Genomic DNA, 21,345 nt, shown 5'->3' with positions numbered 1-21,345 from the left:
TGTTTCCCCCAGGTCCTGTCAGTCCCAGAGTCCATGCTTTTACTGTTTGCTAGATAGACCACAGCATTTGGGTTTGTACCTTGGGTGACTTACACTTCATTGTCTCTCTTCATCTATAAAGTGGCACTATTAAAGCCAATTTCATAAAATTATTGTGAGGATTAAATTGAATATGTATAAACTGCTGACAACAGTGTCTGACATGTAGCAAAGCTGTGATTAATGTTAATAATATTGATAGTTGTTATGCCACACCTTTTCTGCCTTTAAACTGTAATAAAATTCTTGGTTTTTCAGGCAACATTTGGTATAATGCAGTTTTAACCATCAAAAAAATCTTAGTTTGTGTCTTAAGGTTATTATGTTCGATTAGTTGTCTTATTGCCTGTCTTTTAAAAAAATTCTCATTTTTATTTGTCTGAATCGTCATTCTTGGAATTCCCATCGTGGCTCAGCAGTTAATGAACCCGACTAGCATCCGTGAGGACACAGGTTTGATCCCTGGCCTGGCTCAGTAGGTTAAGGATCTGGCGTTGCCGTGAGCTGTGGTGTAGGTCTCAGACTCGGCTCAGATCTTGCGTTGCTGTGACTGTGGTGTAGGCCGGTGGCTATAGCTCCAATTGGACCTCTGGCTTGGGAATCTCCGTATGCCGCAAGTGCGGCCCTAAAAAGACAAAAAAACAAAAACAAAAAACTTTATTCTTAAAGACTATACAGTAAAGTAATTCCTTATGGAAACTGTTGAAAGTATTGCTTATATTGCTTCTCTTAATGTGCTGGGATCAAGATGGATGCCTTTCGTTTGGGATTATAACATTTTAGTGCATATTTTATTACTAAATCTAAAATTTGTTGCTTTTTGATGGCCTATTGGAGTTTTTTTTTGTTTGTTTGGTTCCCAGGCTAGGGGTCGAATCGGAGCTGTAGCCACCGGCCTACGCCAGAGCCACAGCAACGCAGGATCTGAGCCGTGTCTGCAACCTACACCACAGCTCACGGCAATGCCGGATCCTTAACCCACTGAGCAAGGGCAGGGACTGAACCCGCAACCTCATGGTTCCTAGTCGGATTCGTTAACCACTGCGTCACGATGGGAACTCCTGGAGTTTTTTTTTTAAAGATTAGAATAATCTTGTGGCCACTTGGGGCAGTTACTGACTCATGGACATATGCATATGCATATGGAAGAAAGAAAAAGGTAGGAATTTCATGTCTATAGAATTTGTAAAATACATTAACTTAGCATTAACTCAAGTAACTGAATTTTAGAAAACATTGTTGGAGACATGCTTGGTATGGCCTTCTGTAAATAGGTACTTATTTAAAAGAGAAATTCCTAAAACTGCCTTACATGTTTTTCCCCTCAACAGGGCATTCTTAGCAGGGTTACAGAATCTGTTAAGAATATTGTGCCAGGATGGCTACAGAGATACTTCAACAAGAATGAAGATGTGTGTAGCTGCTCAACAGACACAAGAGAGGTGCCACAGTGGCCGGAAAACAGGGAAGATGACCATACGATGTATGCAGATGAGGAGGGCGCCAGTGTTCATGATGGGAGGATCACTCCTGAACCAACAGTCAGTAATACAGAAGGTAAGTAGGATGTGGATATTTTGTTATGAATGATAGGCTTTCATGCCTTAATTTAAAATATTTTTATAGTCCTTGGCTGTGGTAAATCTAATCGTATAGTACAGAAACCATGTTGGAGGAGATTGATAATCACCTTCAAATTAGTTGTTTACTAAATAGTAATTTTACCAGTGTAACTTTTATATAAATAGTAACTAGAGCTGGAGAGTAGTATGCATTCTTCAAATAGCACAGGGCACTAAGAACAGTTAGGGAACCTCTGGCTCATTTCAGATCTTGTCTGCAGCTTTTTGCTTATATGTACCGCCTTGCATTGACTGTCTTAATGATGGTGAGCCATTATTTCTTCTGCTAGGTTAGTGGAATGGATCAGTGAGGAGAACCTCAAATCATGTACGTGTTAAATTTTTGTTGATTCAGTGAGAGTTCAGGCCTCTGAGGGCCCCTCAATGGCATATCTAGCTGGCTAGCTAGCAGTACATTGAAGTTGTAGACTGCACTGGCCGATTGATAGCATGTGATCGTAGGAATACTTTCAGCACACTGCGTATTTATGGCTGATGTGACTCTATAGATGACATGGCCTCATTTAGTCTTACTATTCCCAAATGTGTTCTCTATTGGACCTGGTTTGGAGAGTAAGAAAGCTCTGTAAATATAAAAAACTGGCATTGTGTTAGTAGCGTACCATCCAGTAGAAGTATATTATACTAGCTTTCTTTTTTCTGTAGAGCTTCTGTATATATTAGATATATAGCAGGTGTCTGCCAATAGCTAGAATATCATCCTATCACTTTTGTTTTTGGTCTTTTCTAGGGCCGCACCCGTAGCACATGAGGTTCCCATGCTAGGGGTCTAATCGGAGCTGTTGCTGCTGGCCTATGCCAGAGCCATGGCAACGCAGGATCCAAGCCGCATCTGCCACCTACACCACAGCGCATGGCAACGCCAGATCCTTAACCCACTGAGTGAGGTCTGGGATTGAACCAGCAACCTCATGGTTCCTAGTTGGATTCGTTAACCACTGAGCCATGATGGGAACTCTGGGTTATACATTTTGAAACTCTGCTTTCACTTCTTTTGGGTGTATACCCAGAAGTAAAATTGCTGGGTCGTATGATGGTTCTAGTTTTCAGTTTTTTTGAGGGCCCACCATACTGTTTTCCCTACTGTTTGCACCATTTCACATTTCGTATCAACAGTACAAGGGTTCCAGCTGCACATCGTCACCGACATTTACTTTCTGTTTTCCTGACAGTAGCTGTCCTCATGAGTGTGAAAATATCTCATTGTGGTTTTGATTTGTATTTCTTTTAAGATTAGTGATGTTGAGCTAATGATAAGATTAGTGATGATCTTTTCATATGACGGTTGGCTATTCCGTATATTGTTTTTGGAGAAATGCCTGTTCAAGTCTTTTGCCCAGTTTTTAATCATGTTTTTTTTTGTTGTTGTTGAGTTGTGGGAGTCCTTTATATGTTCTGGATGTTAACCCCTTATTGTATATATGATTTGCAGATGTTTTCTGTCATTCTTTAAGTTGCCTTTTCTCTCTTTTGTTTTCTCTTTTGATTTTGACTTTCAGTGCACAAAGGTTTTAAAGTTAGAGTTTCGCATCTTTTTTTCTTTTGTTGCCTGTCATATTCCAAGAAATCATTGCCAAGACCATTGTCTTGAAGCTTTTCTCTGTTGTTTTTCTTAAAGTTTTGTAGTTTGGGGGCTTATGTTTAGGTCTTTAATCCATTTTGAGTTGATTTTTTTTGAGTGTAGTGGAAGATAAGTGTCCAGTTTTCTTCTTTTGCTTGTAGATGCCCAGTTTTCCCAAAATTATTTGTTGAAGAGACTGTCCTTTCCCCATTGAGTGGCCTTGGCACCCTGTCAGGGATCATTTGACTGTGTATGCAAGGGTTTACTCCTGGGCTCTCTATACTTTTCAATTGTTCCGCTGGTCTACATGTCTGTCTTTATGCTGTCACCATACTTTTTTTTTTTTTTTAATAGCTGCATTTGCAGCATATGGAAGTTCCTAGGCTACGCACAGGTCAAATTGGAGCTGCAGCTGCAGGCCTACACCACAGCCATGGTAATGCCGGATCCAGGCTGCATCTGCAACCTATGCCATGGCTTGTGGTAACCCTGGATCCTTAACCCACTGAGCAAGACCCGGGATGAACATGCATCCTTGAGGACCCTATGTTGGCTTCTTAACCTGCTCAGGCACAACGGGAACTTCACACCACTTTTTTTTTTTTTTGGCTTTTTTAGGGCCAAACCTATGGCATATTAAAGTTCCCAGGGTTGGGGTGAAATAAATCAGAGCCACATCTGCTGGGTTTTGCTACAGCCATAGCAAGATAGGATCCGAGCTGAGTCTGCAACCTGTACTACAGCTCATGGTGTTGCCGGATCCCTGACCCACTGAGTGAGGCCGGGGATTGAACCCATGTCTTCATGAATATAGTCAATTCGTTCCCTCTATACCACGATGGGAACTCCCATACCACACTTTCGATCACTATTTAGTAATAAGTTTTTGAAAGCAGGAAGTGTGAGACCTCCAAAGTTGTTCCTTTTCCAATTATCTTGAGTATTATCAAAGGGTCCCTTGAGATTCCATAAGAATTTTAGATGTATTTTTCTATTTTCTCAAAAAAAAGTCATTGGGCTTTTGAAAAGCATTGCATTGAATCTGCAGATCATTTTGCATAGTATTAACATTTTAACAATACTAGTCTTCCAGTCTTAAGAATGGGGCATGTATTTCCGTTTATGTCCTCTATATTTCTTTCAGCAATGTTTTATAGTTTTTATTGTGGAGGTCTTTCACTTCTTTCCTTAATTTCTGTTTTATTGTTTTTGATGCTATTGTTAATGGAATTACTTTCTTAATTTACTCTTCAGATTGTTCATTGTTAGTGTATAGAAACAAAACTGATTTTTCCATATTGATTTGTATCCTACTACTTAGCCTAATTTGTTAATTTTAACACTTTTTTTGTGGACTATTTAGGGATTTCTTCATATAAGATATATCATCTGTAAACAGATAATTTTACTTCTTCCTTTAAAATTTGAATTAAGTTGGTTCCTTTTTTCTTGCCTTAATTACTCTAACTAGAACTTTGAATACTGTGTTAAATAGAATTGGGGAAAGCAGACATTCTTGTCTTATTCCTGATTTTGGAGGAAAATCAGTCTTTGACCATTAGATATAATGTTAGGTATGAGTTTTTCATATATGATTTGTTATGTTGATATTTCCTTCTAGTTCTATTTGAGTGTTTGTGTCTGCACCTCTTTTCTTATGTAATAATAAATAGCACTTTGAGACTGAATAACGAGAACTGTTTTGTATTGCTTATTAAGCTGTTATATTTGAAGACAAGCTTTTAGAAAGATAGTACATAGAAGAAAATTACAGAGTAATTTCACGTAGCAAATACAGTCCAGCAACACAGTAAAGAATGCAGACTCTTCTCGCTCACTGGGCAGACTTAATCTAGGGATGCAAGGAATCATTAATCATTAGGGAATTATTAATAGAATTTAGCATGTTGATAGGTGAAATGATCTTATAAGTTGTTTCTTTTGTGTAGATAGTAAATAGGCATTTGCTAAAACTTAGAATCTTTTGTTTTCTCTCTCTGTTTTTTTTTTTTTGCTCTTTAGGGCTGCACTCTCGGCATGTGGAGGTTCCGAGGCTAGGGGTCCAATTGGAGCTATAGCTGCCGGCCTACACCACAGCCATAGCAACGCCAGATCCAAGCCATGTCTGTGACCTATACCATAGCTCATGGCAGCACCAGATTGCTAACCCACCAAGGCCAGGGATCGAACCCGAAACCTCATGGTTCCTAGGCAGATGTGTTAACCATGGAGCCACGACGGGAACTCCTAAAGAACTGTGATTTTATCCAAAAAATACTCTTCAGAGTGTGCAAATGTGAGTACGTGTATACTTGATATGGAGTATTGGGAAAACAATTACATAAATAAATATGGTAAATCAGTATGCTCAAACACACTGTGGTCTTTACAAGTCCAGTGTGCTGTGCATTGTGCTGCGTGGCCACCTCCAGTGCGGTCTTTAAAGGGAACGTGCTCTGTATGTAGAGACTAAATTATGTTGATAAATGAAAAAACAAGTCCCATAATAGGATGCATAAACATGATTATGTGGCTAGGGGAAATATTTGTGTATGCATATAAAATATCTGGGAGGATACACAAATTTTTTGCGATACAATTGATTTACAATATTATATATTTCAGGTGTACAACAGTGATTCACAATTTTTAAAGGTTTTTCTCCATTTGTAGTCATTATAAAATATTGTCTGTGTTCCCTATGGTGTACAATATATCCTTGTAGCTTATTTATTTTGTATATAGTAGTTCGTACCTCTTTTTTTTTTTTTTTTTTTTTTTAGGGCCACACCCTCTGCATCTGGAAGTTCCCAGGCTAGGGGTCCAATTGGAGTTGTAGCTGCCCATCTACGTCAGAGCCACTGCAATACAGGATCCGAGCTGTGTCTGCGACCTACACTACTCTCATGGCAACACCAGATCCTTAACCCACTGAGTGAGACCAGGGTTGGAACCCACGTCATCATGGATGCTAGTCGGGTTCATTAGCCGCTGAGCCATGACGGGAACTCCCAGTTTGTACATCTTAAACCCTTACCCTTCCCTTCCCCCTTCTCTCTCCATTTTTAACTACTAGTTTTTTTCTTTATATTTTTGATACGGTTTCTTTTTTGTAATATTCACTAGTTTGTTTTCTTTTTTAGATTCCTCCTATGAATGATATTTGTCTTTCTCTGAATTATTTCAATAAGCCTAATACCTTCCAAGTCCATCCACGTTGTTGCAGATGGCAAAATTTCATGCTTTTTTTTTTTACAACTAAGTAGTATTCCAAAAGTAGTGTTCCATTGGAGGATATAGAAATTTAGTAGTGGTTATTTCTGGAGGGGCAGACTTAACCTTATTTTATGACTTTATAGCTCCTTTGCTTATACTTTCTGTGAAAAATCTGTGAGCAGATGTTATAATAATACAAATTCAAGGAACATCAAGAACCATGTACTTGTAGGAATTCCCATTGTGGCTCAGCAGGTAACAAACCCAACTTGTATACATGAGGATGTGGGTTCAATCCCTGGCCCCACTCAGTGGGTTAGGAATCCAGCATTTCGAGCTTCCGTGCTGGCAGTGTAGGTCACAGACACGGTTTGAATCCTGTGCTGCTGTGACTGTGGCTTAGGCCGGCAGCTGTAGCTCCAATTCGACCCTTAGCTTGGGAACTTCCAGATGCCACGAGTGCAGCCTTAACAAAAAAAAAAGAACCATGTGCTTTTAGAAGTGTATTTGATTACTGAAGTATAGGCAAATTCATTTCAGTTGGTTGAAACTTTGTTTGGCTAAAGAATATCTTAAAAATTGGGCTTATCATGGCAAGTTTCAGTGATTTGAATTAAAGCTATATTTATTATATAGTATGTTTTCTTAAACGCTATTTTGTTGTGATAGTGTATTGCTTTTTCTAAGTTGAACATTCATAATATTAATGCTTTTCTTTTAAGAACCCTCAACAACTAGTACTGCTTCAAATTATCCAGATGTATTAACAAGGCCTTCTCTTCATCGGAGCCATCTGAATTTCTCCATGTTGGAATCTCCTGCGTTACACTGTCAGCCCTCCACATCCTCGGCGTTCCCAATTGGCAGTTCTGGATTTTCCCTTGTAAAGGAGATTAAAGATTCTACCTCTCAGCATGATGATGATAACATCTCAACCACCAGTGGTTTTTCTTCAAGAGCTTCTGATAAAGGTATTCTTGGCATTTGATAGCATAGCATTTTGGTAGTAAAAATGAGTTTCATGGGATAATTTTTTTTTAACTTGGTTGTCATTTTCATTTTCTATTTATAAACATATAGGTCTTGTAATTAGTGCTGTTTTTGTTTCAGATATAGCTGTGTCAAAGAACACTTCAGTGCCACCTCTGTGGTCCCCAGAGGCTGAACGTTCTCATTCCCTCTCACAGCACACTGCCACCAGCTCAAAAAAACCAGCATTCAACTTGTCTGCCTTTGGAACACTTTCTCCTGTAAGTACTAATTTGATTTGATTTAATTTAGCCATATTAGTTTTCAGTGTTTATTGCTTATAATTTATCATTATGTTTCTGTGTAGTCACTTGGGAATTCTTCAATCCTTAAAACAAGTCAGCTTGGAGATTCTCCTTTTTACCCTGGAAAAACAATGTATGGTGGAGCAGCAGCTGCTGTGAGACAGCCTAAACTGCAAAACACACCATATCAGGTTGGTTTGAATAGGAAAAAGATTCATAACTTTTTAAAGAAAATAATAAGTAACTATTGGCACTCGAATAGACTTGAGTTTTGGTTCAGTTACTCTTTGGTGAAATGATAGATCTGTGGATTATATTCTTTTTGTTTAGGGACTGTATTAATATTACTTTAGACCTAAGTGAACATTTTATACGTTACTTGTGTATGTATGTTTTAGGAAGTATGATCTATTTCCTTTTTTAAAAAGTTGAGGTATAAGTAACATACAGTAAAATTTACTACAGTATTTGAATTTTAACTGAACACACAGAGTTGAGTAACCACTTCTGCAATCAAAATATTGAACACACATTTCCCGCCCTCCAAAATGTTACCTTGTGCAACTCTGTAGTCAACCCTATTAATCATTACTACATGCCTAAAATAAAAAAATGATGACAAAAAGTGCTGGCCAGAATCCTTACAATACTGGTGAGAATGCACAGTAGTAGCAGTCACTCTGGAAAACACCTTGGCAGTTTATTATAAAATTTATGTTTATTTAACATACAACTCAACAGTCCAACTTCTAGGTACATACCCAAGAGAAATGAAAATTAATGTTTATAGCAGCTTTATTCACAGTGAACAAAAATTAGAAGCAACCCAAGCATCCTCTCACTGGTAAACAGATTATACTGTAACTCAGCAATAAAAAGGAACTAACTATTGATATATACTAGTATATAAATTGGTCTTAAATGCATTATGCCAAGTAGAATAAGCCACATTCAAAAGACTAGTATATGGTTATATTTATGACATCGTGGAGTAGAAAACAAAACTATGGGGAAAGAAAACAGATCATTGGTTGCCAAGAGGTGGAAGTAGGAAGAAGGATTGAACCTCGGCTGCTGCAGTGGTGAGAGTGCCAAGTCCTAACCACTAGGCCACCAGGGACCTCCCCTCCTTTGCTCATTTTTAAATAAGATTGTTTTCTTATTAATGAGTTTTGAGAGTTCATTTTTCAGGGTGTTAAGTCCTTTATTAGGACTTTATTAGGCAAGTGTTTTACAAATATTTACAAACACTTTATTAGATAAGTGTTTTACAGATATTTTCTCCCATTCTCTGACATGTCTTCACAGTATCTTTTGAAGAGAGGTTTTTACTTTTGATAGGACATTCACCATATTGGTTTTTTTCTTTTTATGGTACATGTTTACATTTTTGTCTAACTTAAGGTAACAGATTTTCTTTTGTTTTCTTCTAGAAACTTTATAGTTTTAGGTTTTTAAAAAAATTTTTCATGAATAGAATTTTTTTTTTTTAAATGGCTGCATCCACAGCATATGGAAGCTCCCAGACCAGGGATCAAACCTGTGCTATGGCAACAACCAGAGCCACAGATTCCTAACCTAATGAGCCACAAGGAACTCCCTGTTTATAGTTTTTTAAATAGAGTGAAGTATAATTAAATTTACAGTCTTGTATTTCAAGTGTACAGCATAGTGATTTAGTTACATATTTGTGTGTTTATGTGTATGTACACACACACACACACACACACACACACACACACACACACATTCTTTTTCAGATTCTAGTTTTAGGTTTTAATTTGGACCTATGGGTCATTGTGAGTTAAAATTTTTTTTTTGTCTGAATAATCTAAACTTACAGGATGAATTTCAAGCATACGAACTGAAATTCCCACATTTCCCCCATTGTCACATTATGCCAGAGCCACAGCAGCACGGGATCCGAGCCGCGTCTGCAACCTGCACCACAGCTTACGGCAATGCCGGATCCTCAACCCACTGAGCAAGGCCAGGGATCGAACCCGCAACCTCATGGTTCCTAGTCGGATTTGTTAACCACTGCGCCACGACGGGAACTCCTGTGTGTTTTTTTTTTTTAGGGCTAAATCTGTGACATATGGAGAGGTTCCCAGGCTAGGGGTCTAATCGGAGCTGTTGCCGCTGGCCTATGCCACAGCCACAGCAATGCTGGATCCAAGCTGTGTCTGCCATCTACACCACAGCTCATGGCAACACCAGGTTCTTAACTCACTGAGCAAGGCCAGGAATCGAACCTGCAACCTCATGGTTCCTAGTCGGATTTGTTCTGCTTCACCACCATGGGAACTTCTAAAATTACTTTTATTGATAGATGACATGCTTATTTACATAAGAAATCCCAGGAAACACTAAAAGAAGTTGTCAGGACTTACAAATGAGTTCAGTAACATCAACATAGAATAAAGGTCAACATACAAAGTCAATTGTGTTTACATTTCGTATGTTAACAATAATTGGAAACTGATAATTTTTTTAAAAACACCAGTTTAAGGTAAATTGCATTATTCTGTGCTTTGTCTTGAGTTATTTGAGGATCATAAAAGTTCTGTTTGATGTGTATTTGCTATGGTGCTTACACTTTCAGTTTTTTTTAAAGATGGAGGTGTAATAATACTTCAAACATGTAGGCTTTTGGAGAGGGAAATCCCCTTGGAGATGACAGTTGGTACAGAAATGAGAGGAAAGCGAGTATATATGAAGACTGTCTTGTCCTTAGGAATTGTTGTAATGCATTTATGAGAAAAGGAAGCGTTTCTACTGGAATTTGTAAACATTGGTTGTGTGCTAAAGGGTACATGCCTCTTCTTTTTTTTTTTTTGCTTTTTAGTTCCGCACCCTTGGCATATGGAGGTCCCCAGGCCAGGGGTCTGATTGGAGCTACAGCTGCCAGTCTACGCCAGAGCTACAGCAACGCCAGATCCTTAACCCACCGAGCGAGACCAGGGTTCAAACCTGCAACCTCATGGTTCCTAGTTGGATTCGTTTCTGCTGTGCCATGATGGGAACTCCACATGCCTATTCTTTATAAGGATTTTTTTCCTTAACTACAATTTTTTTTTGGTCTTTTTGCCTTTTTTTGGGCCACTCCTACAGCATATGGAGGTTCCCAGGCTAGGGGTCTAATCGGAGCTGTACCCACTGGCCTGTGCCAGAGCCACAGCAACTCGGGATCCGAGCCATGTCTGCGACCCACACCACAGCTCACGGCAACGCCGGATCCTTAACCCACTGAGCAAGGGCAGGGATCGAACCTGTAACCTCGTGGTTCCCAGTTGGATTCGTTAACCACTGTGCCACGACGGGAACTCCTCCTTAACTACAATTTTAAGAAAGTTTGAAACTCATTTATTAAGAAATAGCCTGAATATTTAAAATTTTTCTTATGTTAAAATTTGAGAAAGAAGTCAACTTAAAATTTTTGATTTCCAGAGTTTCCCATTATAGCTTGGTGGTAACAAACCTGACTAATATCCATGAGGACTCAGGTTTGAACCCTGGCTTTGCTCAGTGGGTTAAGGTCCCAGTTGGTTAAGGTCGGTATTGCTGTGAGCTGTGGTGTAGGTTGCAGACTAGTCAGATCTGGTGTTGCTGTGGTGTAAGCTGTCAACTGCAGCTCCGATTTGTCCCCTAGCCTGGGAACTTTGAATGTAGCGGCTGTGCCCTAAAAGGCAAAAATAAATAAATGATTAAGTTTTAATTACCATTGTAGTGGGTCTACAGTCTCGTTTAGCCATCTTGGAATTTACTGTAGTAATATTTAATACTCAGAGTAACAAATACTTTAATGCAGTTCTCATTAATTTAGTGTTCTTTTATTTAAATATCAGGGATAATTGATCAGGGTAATGCCAGAACTTTTTTACCAGTTTTTTCATTGTTCCCATTTAGCATAGCTGGCAGATCATTAGAGTAGTGTATGATATCACCATTTTTTCTTGATTGTAAGAGTGATTTCTCAGAGAATTATATTTTCGATAAAGGCATAAAGAGAAAAAGTTGAACATGAGCTCGATGGCATCATCCACAGATAAGTTGCTGTTAACAATTCATCCAATTAAATCCAATTTTTGCTTTGCACATTCATTCTATTTTGTAAATATTTTCATTGCCTGAAATAAGTGCTGAGAGTTGACAGTTTGAACAAATAACACAAGGTTTATATTGTAGGCACCAGTCAGAAGACAGATGAAAGCTAAGCAACTCAATGCACAATCCTATGGTGTGACTAGTTCAACAGCTCGGAGAATTTTGCAGTCTTTAGAGAAGATGTCAAGCCCTCTAGCGGTAAGTTTTTAAAATCATAATTAAATTCAAGAGTATAACAAAATTTGAGTTTAGTGAAAAATTTTAATTTTGTTATTGTTTAAACATTACCAGGATGCAAAAAGAATTCCATCTGTTTTTTCTTCTCTGAATTCTGTAAGTCACTTTTAAATCTTTTTTTAAGAGATATTTTTTATATATTGGTGATGAGAGCCATATTTTTCAGTTTCCCATCTATTCTAATAGTTCTTATTTTTTCAGTCTCTTGATAGGAGTGGGATAGATAACACCACAGACTTGCAGGCCAAAAGGAGAAAGGTAATATTCTTTAGCGTTTAAGGTATTGGCGGTTATGTTGTATTTCTTTTTAATTTGGCAAATATACAAATTGAATTTAGTTCATGGTCATCAGGGGACATGTTTAAAAAAACAGATTTTTTTACTTGGACATTGTAGTCTCTTATGAGGGCATTAGCCATGCTGTATATGTAGTAGATGCTCAGTCAGTTTTTCTTGGTTATTTGGCATTTCCATCTTCAGTATCCTGGCAGTCTTCATGAGTAACTCTTAATTTTGATTAATGAAAATATGAGTGAAGGGAGCTTGAAGTGGGTGTTACTTAGAAGCTCAGTGAACTAAAGCCTTCATTGAATGTAGTTATCTTTGTAAACTTCTGTCGTAAATGAACATATCAAGTCTATTATGTGTGATGGTATTTCCAGTTGGTGAATCTTCCATCATCAGCCAATATTCTGTTCCATGACAGCAGAGCTAATAAAAAATATAATGTAGGTATCTTGATAAACCTTTTTAGTGTATTCTGTTTGGTTAAAATTACCTTTGAATGTTACTGTGGAAAAAATAAAATGCTTGATAGTTAGGGTTAATGAGGTATATTTTTTGTCAGTTATATTTGTGGCTGTCCTTCAGACTTTATATACGTATACACACATACGTGTGTGTGTGTGTGTGTATGTGTGTATGTATTTTTGTCTTTTCTGGCCGTACCTGCAACATATGGAGGTTCTCAAGCTAGTGGTTGAATCAGAGCTACAGCTGATGGCCTACACCACAGCCACAGCAACACGGGATCCAAGCCACGTCTGTGACGACCTATACCATAGCTCACGGCAATGCTGGATCCTTAACCCACTGAGCAAGGCCAGGGATCGAACCTGCGTCCTCATGGATGCTAGTCAGGTTCATTTCCATTGAGCCATGACGGAAACTCTTATATACTTATATTTAAGTATCTTTCAGGGGAAGCCGATTCCCAGATCCTTACTTGTTTTACTTATGAAAGCATTTATTGTGACACCATGTTACCCCAGAAATAGTTGATTAAAATTATCATAACTCTTTGAATTAATTGTGGGGATAATTATACTTGAGATATTGGTAAACTGTAATTGTTTTTACTGAAATTCTGATGCAAATAAGGTTTAAATTGAGTTTTTTTTTTGGGATAGCATTGCCTCTCAATTTTTAGAATTACCTAGATCTTTGTAATAAGGCAAGAGGGAACCCATTAAATTGTGCCATAGTAGAAGTTCTCATCAATAAAAATTTAATTAATGGTTGAATATACTATCAATAAGATTTTAGTAATGGATGCTAGGAAATGCAAGGCCAGAATACAGTATTGTAGTTCAGGTTTCATGGTTGTAATCACAATAGTCTACAAAATAGACTTTCTCATTGAGTCATAGGATCACATTTGTGATGAGGATTTAGGAAAGAGCTGGTAACTGTACAGAGGCTTTGCCCTGGAAACCAGTGTTGTTCACAGCTGTTGCTGCTGAGTGAAAGGATTGTATTCATAGCATTACAATCTTTGGACAGAGTAGAGGCTCTTAGCTTTGTAGTCATCTTATACCAACAGGATTTTGACTGTGTTTCAGAGTACCAAAGACTGTTGACTAGACGCTTGCATACTTTGATAACAAAGCCAGTTCATTTTAATATTTTGAATTCTTAACAGTGCTTTACTAATTAGGCCTAAATTGTAGGGCTTTGGGTTTGGGTTTTAAATAACATTGGAAGAAAATTTACTTGAAGAGAGGTTTGCTCAATTTGTAGCAATTAAAGTATTTTCACAGCTAGTTAAAAGATAATTTATTTACAGCTGGAGAAAATGTACACAGTAATTTGGGGGAAATGTGACAATTTTAGTTCATATGCTTGAAATTTGTCCTGTAAAAGTTTAGATTATTCAGAATATTCTGCAGTATTTCCCATTTTGTGTGTGTGTGAACATGCGTGTGAAGAGTCATTAGGTGTAGAATAAAATAGTGTATAAAACCATTTGAAATAATATGTGTATATATATATAGGTATCTAAATAAGTACATACATAAATAAATCATGTAAGTACATGTATATACACCCTTGGTTCTTTTACTGTCAGTTTTTCCTCTTAGCATTTGTTTGCGACTACTGGGTATTTCTCTAGGAAGTACTCATAGTCTCTGTGTTGTATTAATTATTGTTAAATAATTTTTAAGTATGCATCACCGATATATGGAAATAAAAGTTTGTCTTTGATTTCTGCCTCTCTGTAAGGTGGATTCTCAGAACCCCCCTGTTCAGGGACTCATGACCCCAAAGCCAGTTTCCATAGCAGCAAATCGAACTGTTTACTTTAAACCATCTCTGACACCATCTGGTGAATTAAGGAAGACTAATCAAAGAGTAGATAAAAAGCACAGTGTGAGTATGTGTTTATTTTTACTAGTCTTTGAATATTGATTAAAATGATTAAAAATAAGAATGTAAAGTATAGATAATGAACTATTGCAGTCTAGCAACTAGGTAATGCATAAAGTTTATGAATTAGTGATCATTGCAAATTGGTATGGCTTTAAATGGCTGGCATCTTGGTCAAATCCTAAATTAGTATTTCCTAGTAAACACTAGTATATATTCACTGTTTAAATAATTTTGCCAGACTGGCTTTGTGTATTTTGTTTGTGTTGTTGAACTATTTGAGAATAAATTTCAGTCATGTGACTTCACCCCAAAGTACTTTGGAACACACGTCTTATGTTACCATGTCTAAGGAAGTTAATAATGTTAATTCCTTCCTAATATTATCTAGTATCTGGTTCATATACAAACATTGTTTATAGCTGCTTTTTCAAACCAGAATCCAAGCAAGTTTTACAAATTACTTTTGGTTTTAGCTTTCTAGACCTCAAATCTTCACCACATTGTTTTTTTAAATAATTTCTTGATTGAGATATAATTCACATGGCATGCCATTCACCAATACTAACTTAAAGTGTATAGTTCAGTGGTTTTAGTATCTTCACAGTTCATCTTCTGTCATCACTAGTGTCAACTTTAGAACATTTTCATCACCATCCCTTTCCCGTCAAAATCTCACACCCATTGGTAGTTACTTCCCACCCTGCCTCCTCCAGCCCTAGGCAACCATTAATCTGTCCCTATAGATTTGCTGACCTGGATATTTCATATAAATTAAATTTAAAATAAGTGGTCCTTGGTGTCTGACTGATTTCACTTAGCATAATGTTTTTAAGGTTCACATCATGTATTGGAACTTCAGTCCTTTTTATGGCTTAATATTACTTGGATATACCAATTTTGTTCATTCATTAATTGAGGGACATTTGGGTTGTCTTCACTTTTAGCTGAAGAATAGTACTACCATGAAGTTTTATGTACAGATTTTTTTTGTGAACATATGTATTAGTTTTTGTTGGGTCTTACACCTTGGATTAGAATTGTTAGGCACATTGGTATTTGCAAAGACTAGATCAGTTGTCTGTTATACGTCTCGTATTCTGAGTTTGCCTGTTTCCTTGTATCATTTAACTAAATTTTTTTGTGTTTACGTAACATTTTCCTATTTGTGCCTCTGTTTATGTTTAATCTCATTCAGTCTTCATAACAATGCAGTTTCTTGAAAATTTTCACAGTTGAAAGAATAGTACAGTATTTAGCTATTTCCTTTGACTTGACTCACTAATCATTAACGTTTTGTAATATTTGCTTTATCAAAATTTAAAAAATAATTTGAACATAATTTTGGACTTGTAAGAAAGTTCTTAAGTTCTCCACACTTTACTGCATTTGCTTTTTATCTTTTTCTGTGTTTTCTACAAATAAGGAATTCTGTCAGATAACTGCAGAAGTGTTATCCAAACTATAAACTTGGGACTTGCCGTCGTGGAAACAAATCTGACTAGGAACCATGAGGTTGTGGGTTCGATCCCTGGCCTCACTCAGTGGGTTAGGGATCTGGTGTTGCCATGAGCTGTGGTGTAGGTCACAGACGCAGCTCTGATCCTTCATTGCTGTGGCTATGGTGTAGCCCGTAGCTCCAATTAGACCCCTAGCTTGGGAACCTCCATATGCCGCAGGTGTGGCCCTAAAAAAGCAAAAAAAAAAAAAAAAAAAAAAAAAAATCCCACAAACTTAACAATGGTATGTTATTTACTATGCAGATGTCATTTGGATGCCAGTTGTCTCAAAAGAAAGAAAATGCAAGATCATTTCTTTCATCTAGTTGTATCTCTTTATATTCTTTTTTGTTTTCTTTTCTTTTGCTTTTTAGGGCTGCACCTATGGCATACGGAAGTTCCCAGGCTAGGGGTCTAATCAGATACTACAGCTGCTGGCCACAGCTATAGCCACGCAAGATCTGAGCCACATCTGTGACCTACACCACAGCTCACAGCAATGCTGGATCCTTTACTCATTGAGGCCCAGGATGGAACCTGCACCCTCATGGATCCTGGTCAAGTTTGTTACCGCTGAGCCATGACTGAAGCTCCCTCTCTTTTATATTCTTTAATCTAGAAAAGTTGTTTAGGATTTCGTTTATTTTTTGGTATTTCATAACATTGATATTTCTAAATAGTACAGGTAAGTTTCTATGTAGAGTGTCCTGCAATTTGGGCAAGTTTGATGTGTCCTCACGAAGCGATTCCAGTTATGGACTTTCAGTAGTATAATACAACAGAATAGATTTTGAGCTCGTCTCAATGTATCCTAGTAGGAGGCATGTGTCACCCGGTTTCCCCATTTCTGACACTGTGCTCATTAATTAGTTAAGGTGGTGCTGATGGAGATGATTCACTGTAAAGTCACTATTTTACCTTTTGTAATTAATAAGAACTTTGAGAGCAAAAATATCCTTTTCACCCATTACTGTTAGCATTATTGATGGTTTTTGCCTGAATCTGTTATTTGTAGATGTCAAATGGTGGTTTTCTAACTCCACCATTTCTTCTACTTTTATTAGTTGGTTTTCTGCTCTAAGAAGTTTTGTTTTTTCTCTTTATCTGTTTACTTCTTCATGTATTTATTTGTTGAAGTCAGCTTGAATTCTTACATTTGGTAAGATTATAATCTTTTATTAGTATTAATTTATTTTGATGTTCATATTGTCCCACATTTGACTTTTGAAGTGGCTTCTTTGTGTCCTGTTAATATTTATCCATTATTTTTTGAGCAGTTAGTTGCTTTTTGGTATTATAAAATACCCAGGCTCATTTCTGAGTTTTCAGCCCCAGCTATTTGTCCAAGAAACCCTGATTCCTTTAAATGGAGGAACTCCATTTGCACTTGCAGAGAATCATTTCAAAAGGAATATCCGTGTAAATTTGATTTGCACATTTAATAGGCCATAACGAGAGATAAGTAAAAGTATTTTTGTGGTTGGTAAATGTTTTAAATTTAGGTGTTACCATTTATGTTGAAAGGACTGCTGTGCTTAGTGACAGTTTATGTATGTAATCAGACTGTAACTCTTGGTCATCTTTCAGGAGGCAGGGTGTAAGTTACAGATTTTAGGTGGGATTCATTAACTAAAAAAAATCAGAGTCCTCATTCCAAATATTAAAATTCAGAGATAGGTTGTGTTAAAGTTAAATAAGCAAGTGTGTAAATATGTTCTTTTTTTTTTTTTTTTTTTTTAGACTGGCTATGAAAAAAATATGTCACCAGGACAGAATAAAGAACGAGAGAGGTAATGTCATCTTTGTAGCAAAACTTCTTTATAGTTAGTTTGTAAGGTCTATATGATTTACATATACTTTTTTGAAGATTAAGAAGGTTAAAAAAATAGAAACTTCACACAAAAAATCTGTCAAGTTTTAAAATCACATTCAGCTGAACACTTATTTTCTTAATTGTTGGCAGTTCTAATTTTTAGGTATTCAGTTATCAAGTTGTGGACCAGAGTAATATATCATTTAATTTTCTTTTTCTTTGCCTAGTGGCTTTTCTTACCCAAATTTCAGTATGTCTGCAGCCAATGGTTTATCTTCTGGAGTAGGTAGTGGAGGTGGCAAGATGAGACGAGAGAGAACCCGCTTTGTGGCATCTAAACCTCAGGACGAGGAGGTAGGGTCACACTCTTAGTTAATATGTATTTCACCACTTCTTGATTTTTTTTGTTTGTTTTGTTTTCACATTTTTGTTAATGTTATGAATGTGAAGTGGTGTGCCATTGAATTTTTAATTTGCATGTCTAATTAAAAATTACTCGGGTGGGGAGGCATCTTTTTGTGAGTTTCTTGGCCCTTTGGGTTTTTATCCATTTTTCTTTGTTGGGTTATCTTTTTTATTAGGAAGAGTTCTTTATATATTCTGAACATGAGAGTTTGAGAATGATGGGGTTGGTTGGAAGTTGGTTTAATTAATCTTTTTGTTTAGTTTACACTATATGTTTTCTAACTACTTTGAGTAGAACACAGGTCCCATTTCAGTTTTTTATAAATAAATTTCAGGCTAGCTAGCTGTGTCTTTTTTTTTTTTTTGCCTTTTAGGGCTGCACTTGCGGCATATGGAAGTTCCCTGGCCAGGGGTCGGGAATAGGAGCCACAGCTGCTGGCCTACACTATAGACACGGCAACGTGGGATTCTGTCTGCAACCCACACCACAGCTCATGTTAACACCAGATCCTCAACCCACTGAGTGAGGCCAGGGATCGAACCTGCATCCTCATGGGTACTAGTTGGGCTTGTTTTCACTGAGCCATAACAGGAACTCCTGTGGTTTGTTTCTAATTAAAATTTCATTTGTGACTTTCTCATTGACCCATGAGGAACTGTGAGTATGTTTTTAGTTTTTTAAAAAGAAGATCTTCTGTAACAGTTTCTGTTGACTGAAATTATGTTTTAGTTGAAATTACTGTGTGTATCCAGTGTTAATTTTCCTCCTATCGGTATTTTGTTTTGTAGTCTTGTTTAGAATGTAGGTCTTTTTCATGTTTTACCTCTCTCTTTTCCAGTATAACAGTTTTGGCATTTGTACTTCTCTGACTTATCAGAATCCTGACTTTGCAGTTTGGGCTTTCTGCCGTATGCCTGTTTTATTGTGATATTTGAGAGTATTTTGGGTGCCTTGGCTCAGTTACTGGTCTTGATGCTCTATCCTCCTTAGGTTCTTACTTGTTGCTCTGCTGGAGTGTTGTGAAGGAAGGGAATGTATTCTGTTGTCTTGAAAGAAAAAGTTTTTAATGCCATTGATTATGTAGCATATAAAATTTTGTACTTTTCTTAGCAAATTTTTCTTTTCTCATTTAAAGCTCATTATATAGTCTTGATTAATTACATTTAAGAAATAAGTTATTTGGAGGTCCCATCGTGGCTCAGCTGTTAACGAGCCCAACTAGTATCCATGAGGACGAAGGTTCAGTCCCTGGCCTCGCTCAGTGGGTTAAGGATCACATGTTGCCATGAGCTGTGATGTAGGTTGCAGACGCGGCTCGGATCCTGAGTTGCAGTGGCTGTAGTGTAGGCTGGCATCTACAGCTCCGATTTGACCCCTAGCCTAGGAGCCTCCATATGCCACAGGTGAGGCCCTAAAAAAAAAAAAAAGACAAGAAATGAGTTATATTCAGTTTGCCTTGTATACATAAGGAAACAAGTATCTAATTAATATAGCATGAGTTAATTCTTCAGGAAAACTTTTATATTTCTTAGAAAAATCTGTGGCCCTGCCTTTTTCTTTTTTCTTTTCCTGGGCACATCTGTGGCGTATGAACGTTCCAGGGCCAGGGGTTGAATTGTGTGGTCCTACCTTTTTAAGGTGTATCTCTTAGGAGAAAAACATTAGCTTAGTTTGGTGTTTGCCAGATGACAGATTGTGAATTTTGTTTATTTCCTTTTAGTTTCCTTTTTTACTTTTTTTAATGGCTACACCCGTGGCATATGGATGTTCCTGGAGCAGGGATTAAATCTGAGTGGCATCTGCAACCTATGCCATAGATGCAGTAATGCCAGCTCCTTTAACCCACTGTGCTGAGCCAGGGATTGAACCCGTGCTTCCATGGTAACCCCAGCCACTTCATTCAGATTCTTAACCCACTGTGCCACAGTGAGAACTCCTGATTTCAGGGTTTTTTGTCTTTTTTATTTTTGGTCTTTTTTGGGGGGCCATACCTGGAGGTTCCCAGGATGGGGATCAAATCAGAGGTCTAGCCACTGGGCTAGGCCACAGCCATAGCAGTGCCAGATCTGAGCCGTGTCTGCAGCCTACACCACAGCTCATGGCAACGCTGGATTCTTAACCCACTGAACGAAGCCATGGATTGAACCTGTGTCCTCATGGATACTAGTCAGATTCGTTTCCACTGAGCCACGATGGGAACTCATAGTTTCAGTTTTTAAAGATGCAATTTCTAAGATCTTTAGCTGAAGCTTAGGCTGATGTTCGTAGCACAGTTTTAGCTATCTTGCATGTGTGTTTTGTATAATTTTGCTGTAGTGATATTTTGAGGGGGTTTTAAAAATAATTTTATTGTTTTGTTATTATCTGATATATTAGCTATGAGGAGCTTTATGAAAATCTAACTCGCCTCCTGTTTATTACCTCCTCCCTTCTCTGGCTCCCCCGCCACCCCCATTCCGGCCAACTGTCAGTTTTGCATCCCAGGATGCCTCACCTAATTCTTTATGTCCCTTCTTTCTGTCCCTTGCTCTGTTCCACACTGGAGTTACAGCCTCCATGTTTCTGAGGAAAGAGGTACTAATGGGTGGCTGCTGGAAATTTTCTGCCTAATCTGTGTTTTTTCTATAAAGGTTAGAATAGACACTGCTTTGTATCCACTACTCTTTGCTTCTGATATCAAATATGTTTAGACCCCTAGTTGTTTCTTTTTCTTTTTCTTTTTTTTTTTTGTCTTTTCTAGGGCCGCACCCATGGCATGTGGAAGTTCCCAGGCTAGGGGTCTAATTGGAGCTGTAGCTGCCAGCCTGTGCCAGAACCACAGCAACGCCAGATCTGAGCCACATTTGCAACCTACACCACATCTCATGGCAATGCCAGATCCTTAACCCACTGAGCAAGGCCAGG

At 37.7% G+C, this 21,345-nt stretch overlaps 1 protein-coding gene across 5 annotated transcripts in view; it reads left to right on the top strand.

Annotated features, from left to right (window-relative positions):
* The window catches only part of NUP153 (nucleoporin 153), a 73,036-nt gene that overhangs the window by 14,129 nt on the left and 37,562 nt on the right, over nucleotides 1-21,345 (top strand). For 4 of the 5 annotated variants that reach the window (XM_001926651.6, XM_013977453.2, XM_013977455.2 and 1 more), the window contains exons 2-11: nucleotides 1,371-1,596; nucleotides 7,182-7,430; nucleotides 7,570-7,709; nucleotides 7,796-7,924; nucleotides 11,922-12,038; nucleotides 12,132-12,173; nucleotides 12,279-12,335; nucleotides 14,580-14,726; nucleotides 17,963-18,012; nucleotides 18,263-18,389. In XM_001926651.6, the coding sequence (XP_001926686.1) occupies nucleotides 1,371-1,596; nucleotides 7,182-7,430; nucleotides 7,570-7,709; nucleotides 7,796-7,924; nucleotides 11,922-12,038; nucleotides 12,132-12,173; nucleotides 12,279-12,335; nucleotides 14,580-14,726; nucleotides 17,963-18,012; nucleotides 18,263-18,389 (1,284 nt within the window). The remainder of the gene's footprint in view (nucleotides 1-1,370; nucleotides 1,597-7,181; nucleotides 7,431-7,569; nucleotides 7,710-7,795; nucleotides 7,925-11,921; nucleotides 12,039-12,131; nucleotides 12,174-12,278; nucleotides 12,336-14,579; nucleotides 14,727-17,962; nucleotides 18,013-18,262; nucleotides 18,390-21,345) is intronic. The other variant, XM_013977457.2, reaches the window with a different exon arrangement.

The sequence above is a fragment of the Sus scrofa genome, chromosome 7 (genome assembly GCF_000003025.6).
Source record: "Sus scrofa isolate TJ Tabasco breed Duroc chromosome 7, Sscrofa11.1, whole genome shotgun sequence".
Taxonomy (NCBI): domain Eukaryota; kingdom Metazoa; phylum Chordata; class Mammalia; order Artiodactyla; family Suidae; genus Sus; species Sus scrofa.
The sequence above is the reverse complement of the archived record's forward strand: the minus strand, read 5'-3'. Positions and strand labels throughout refer to the sequence as shown.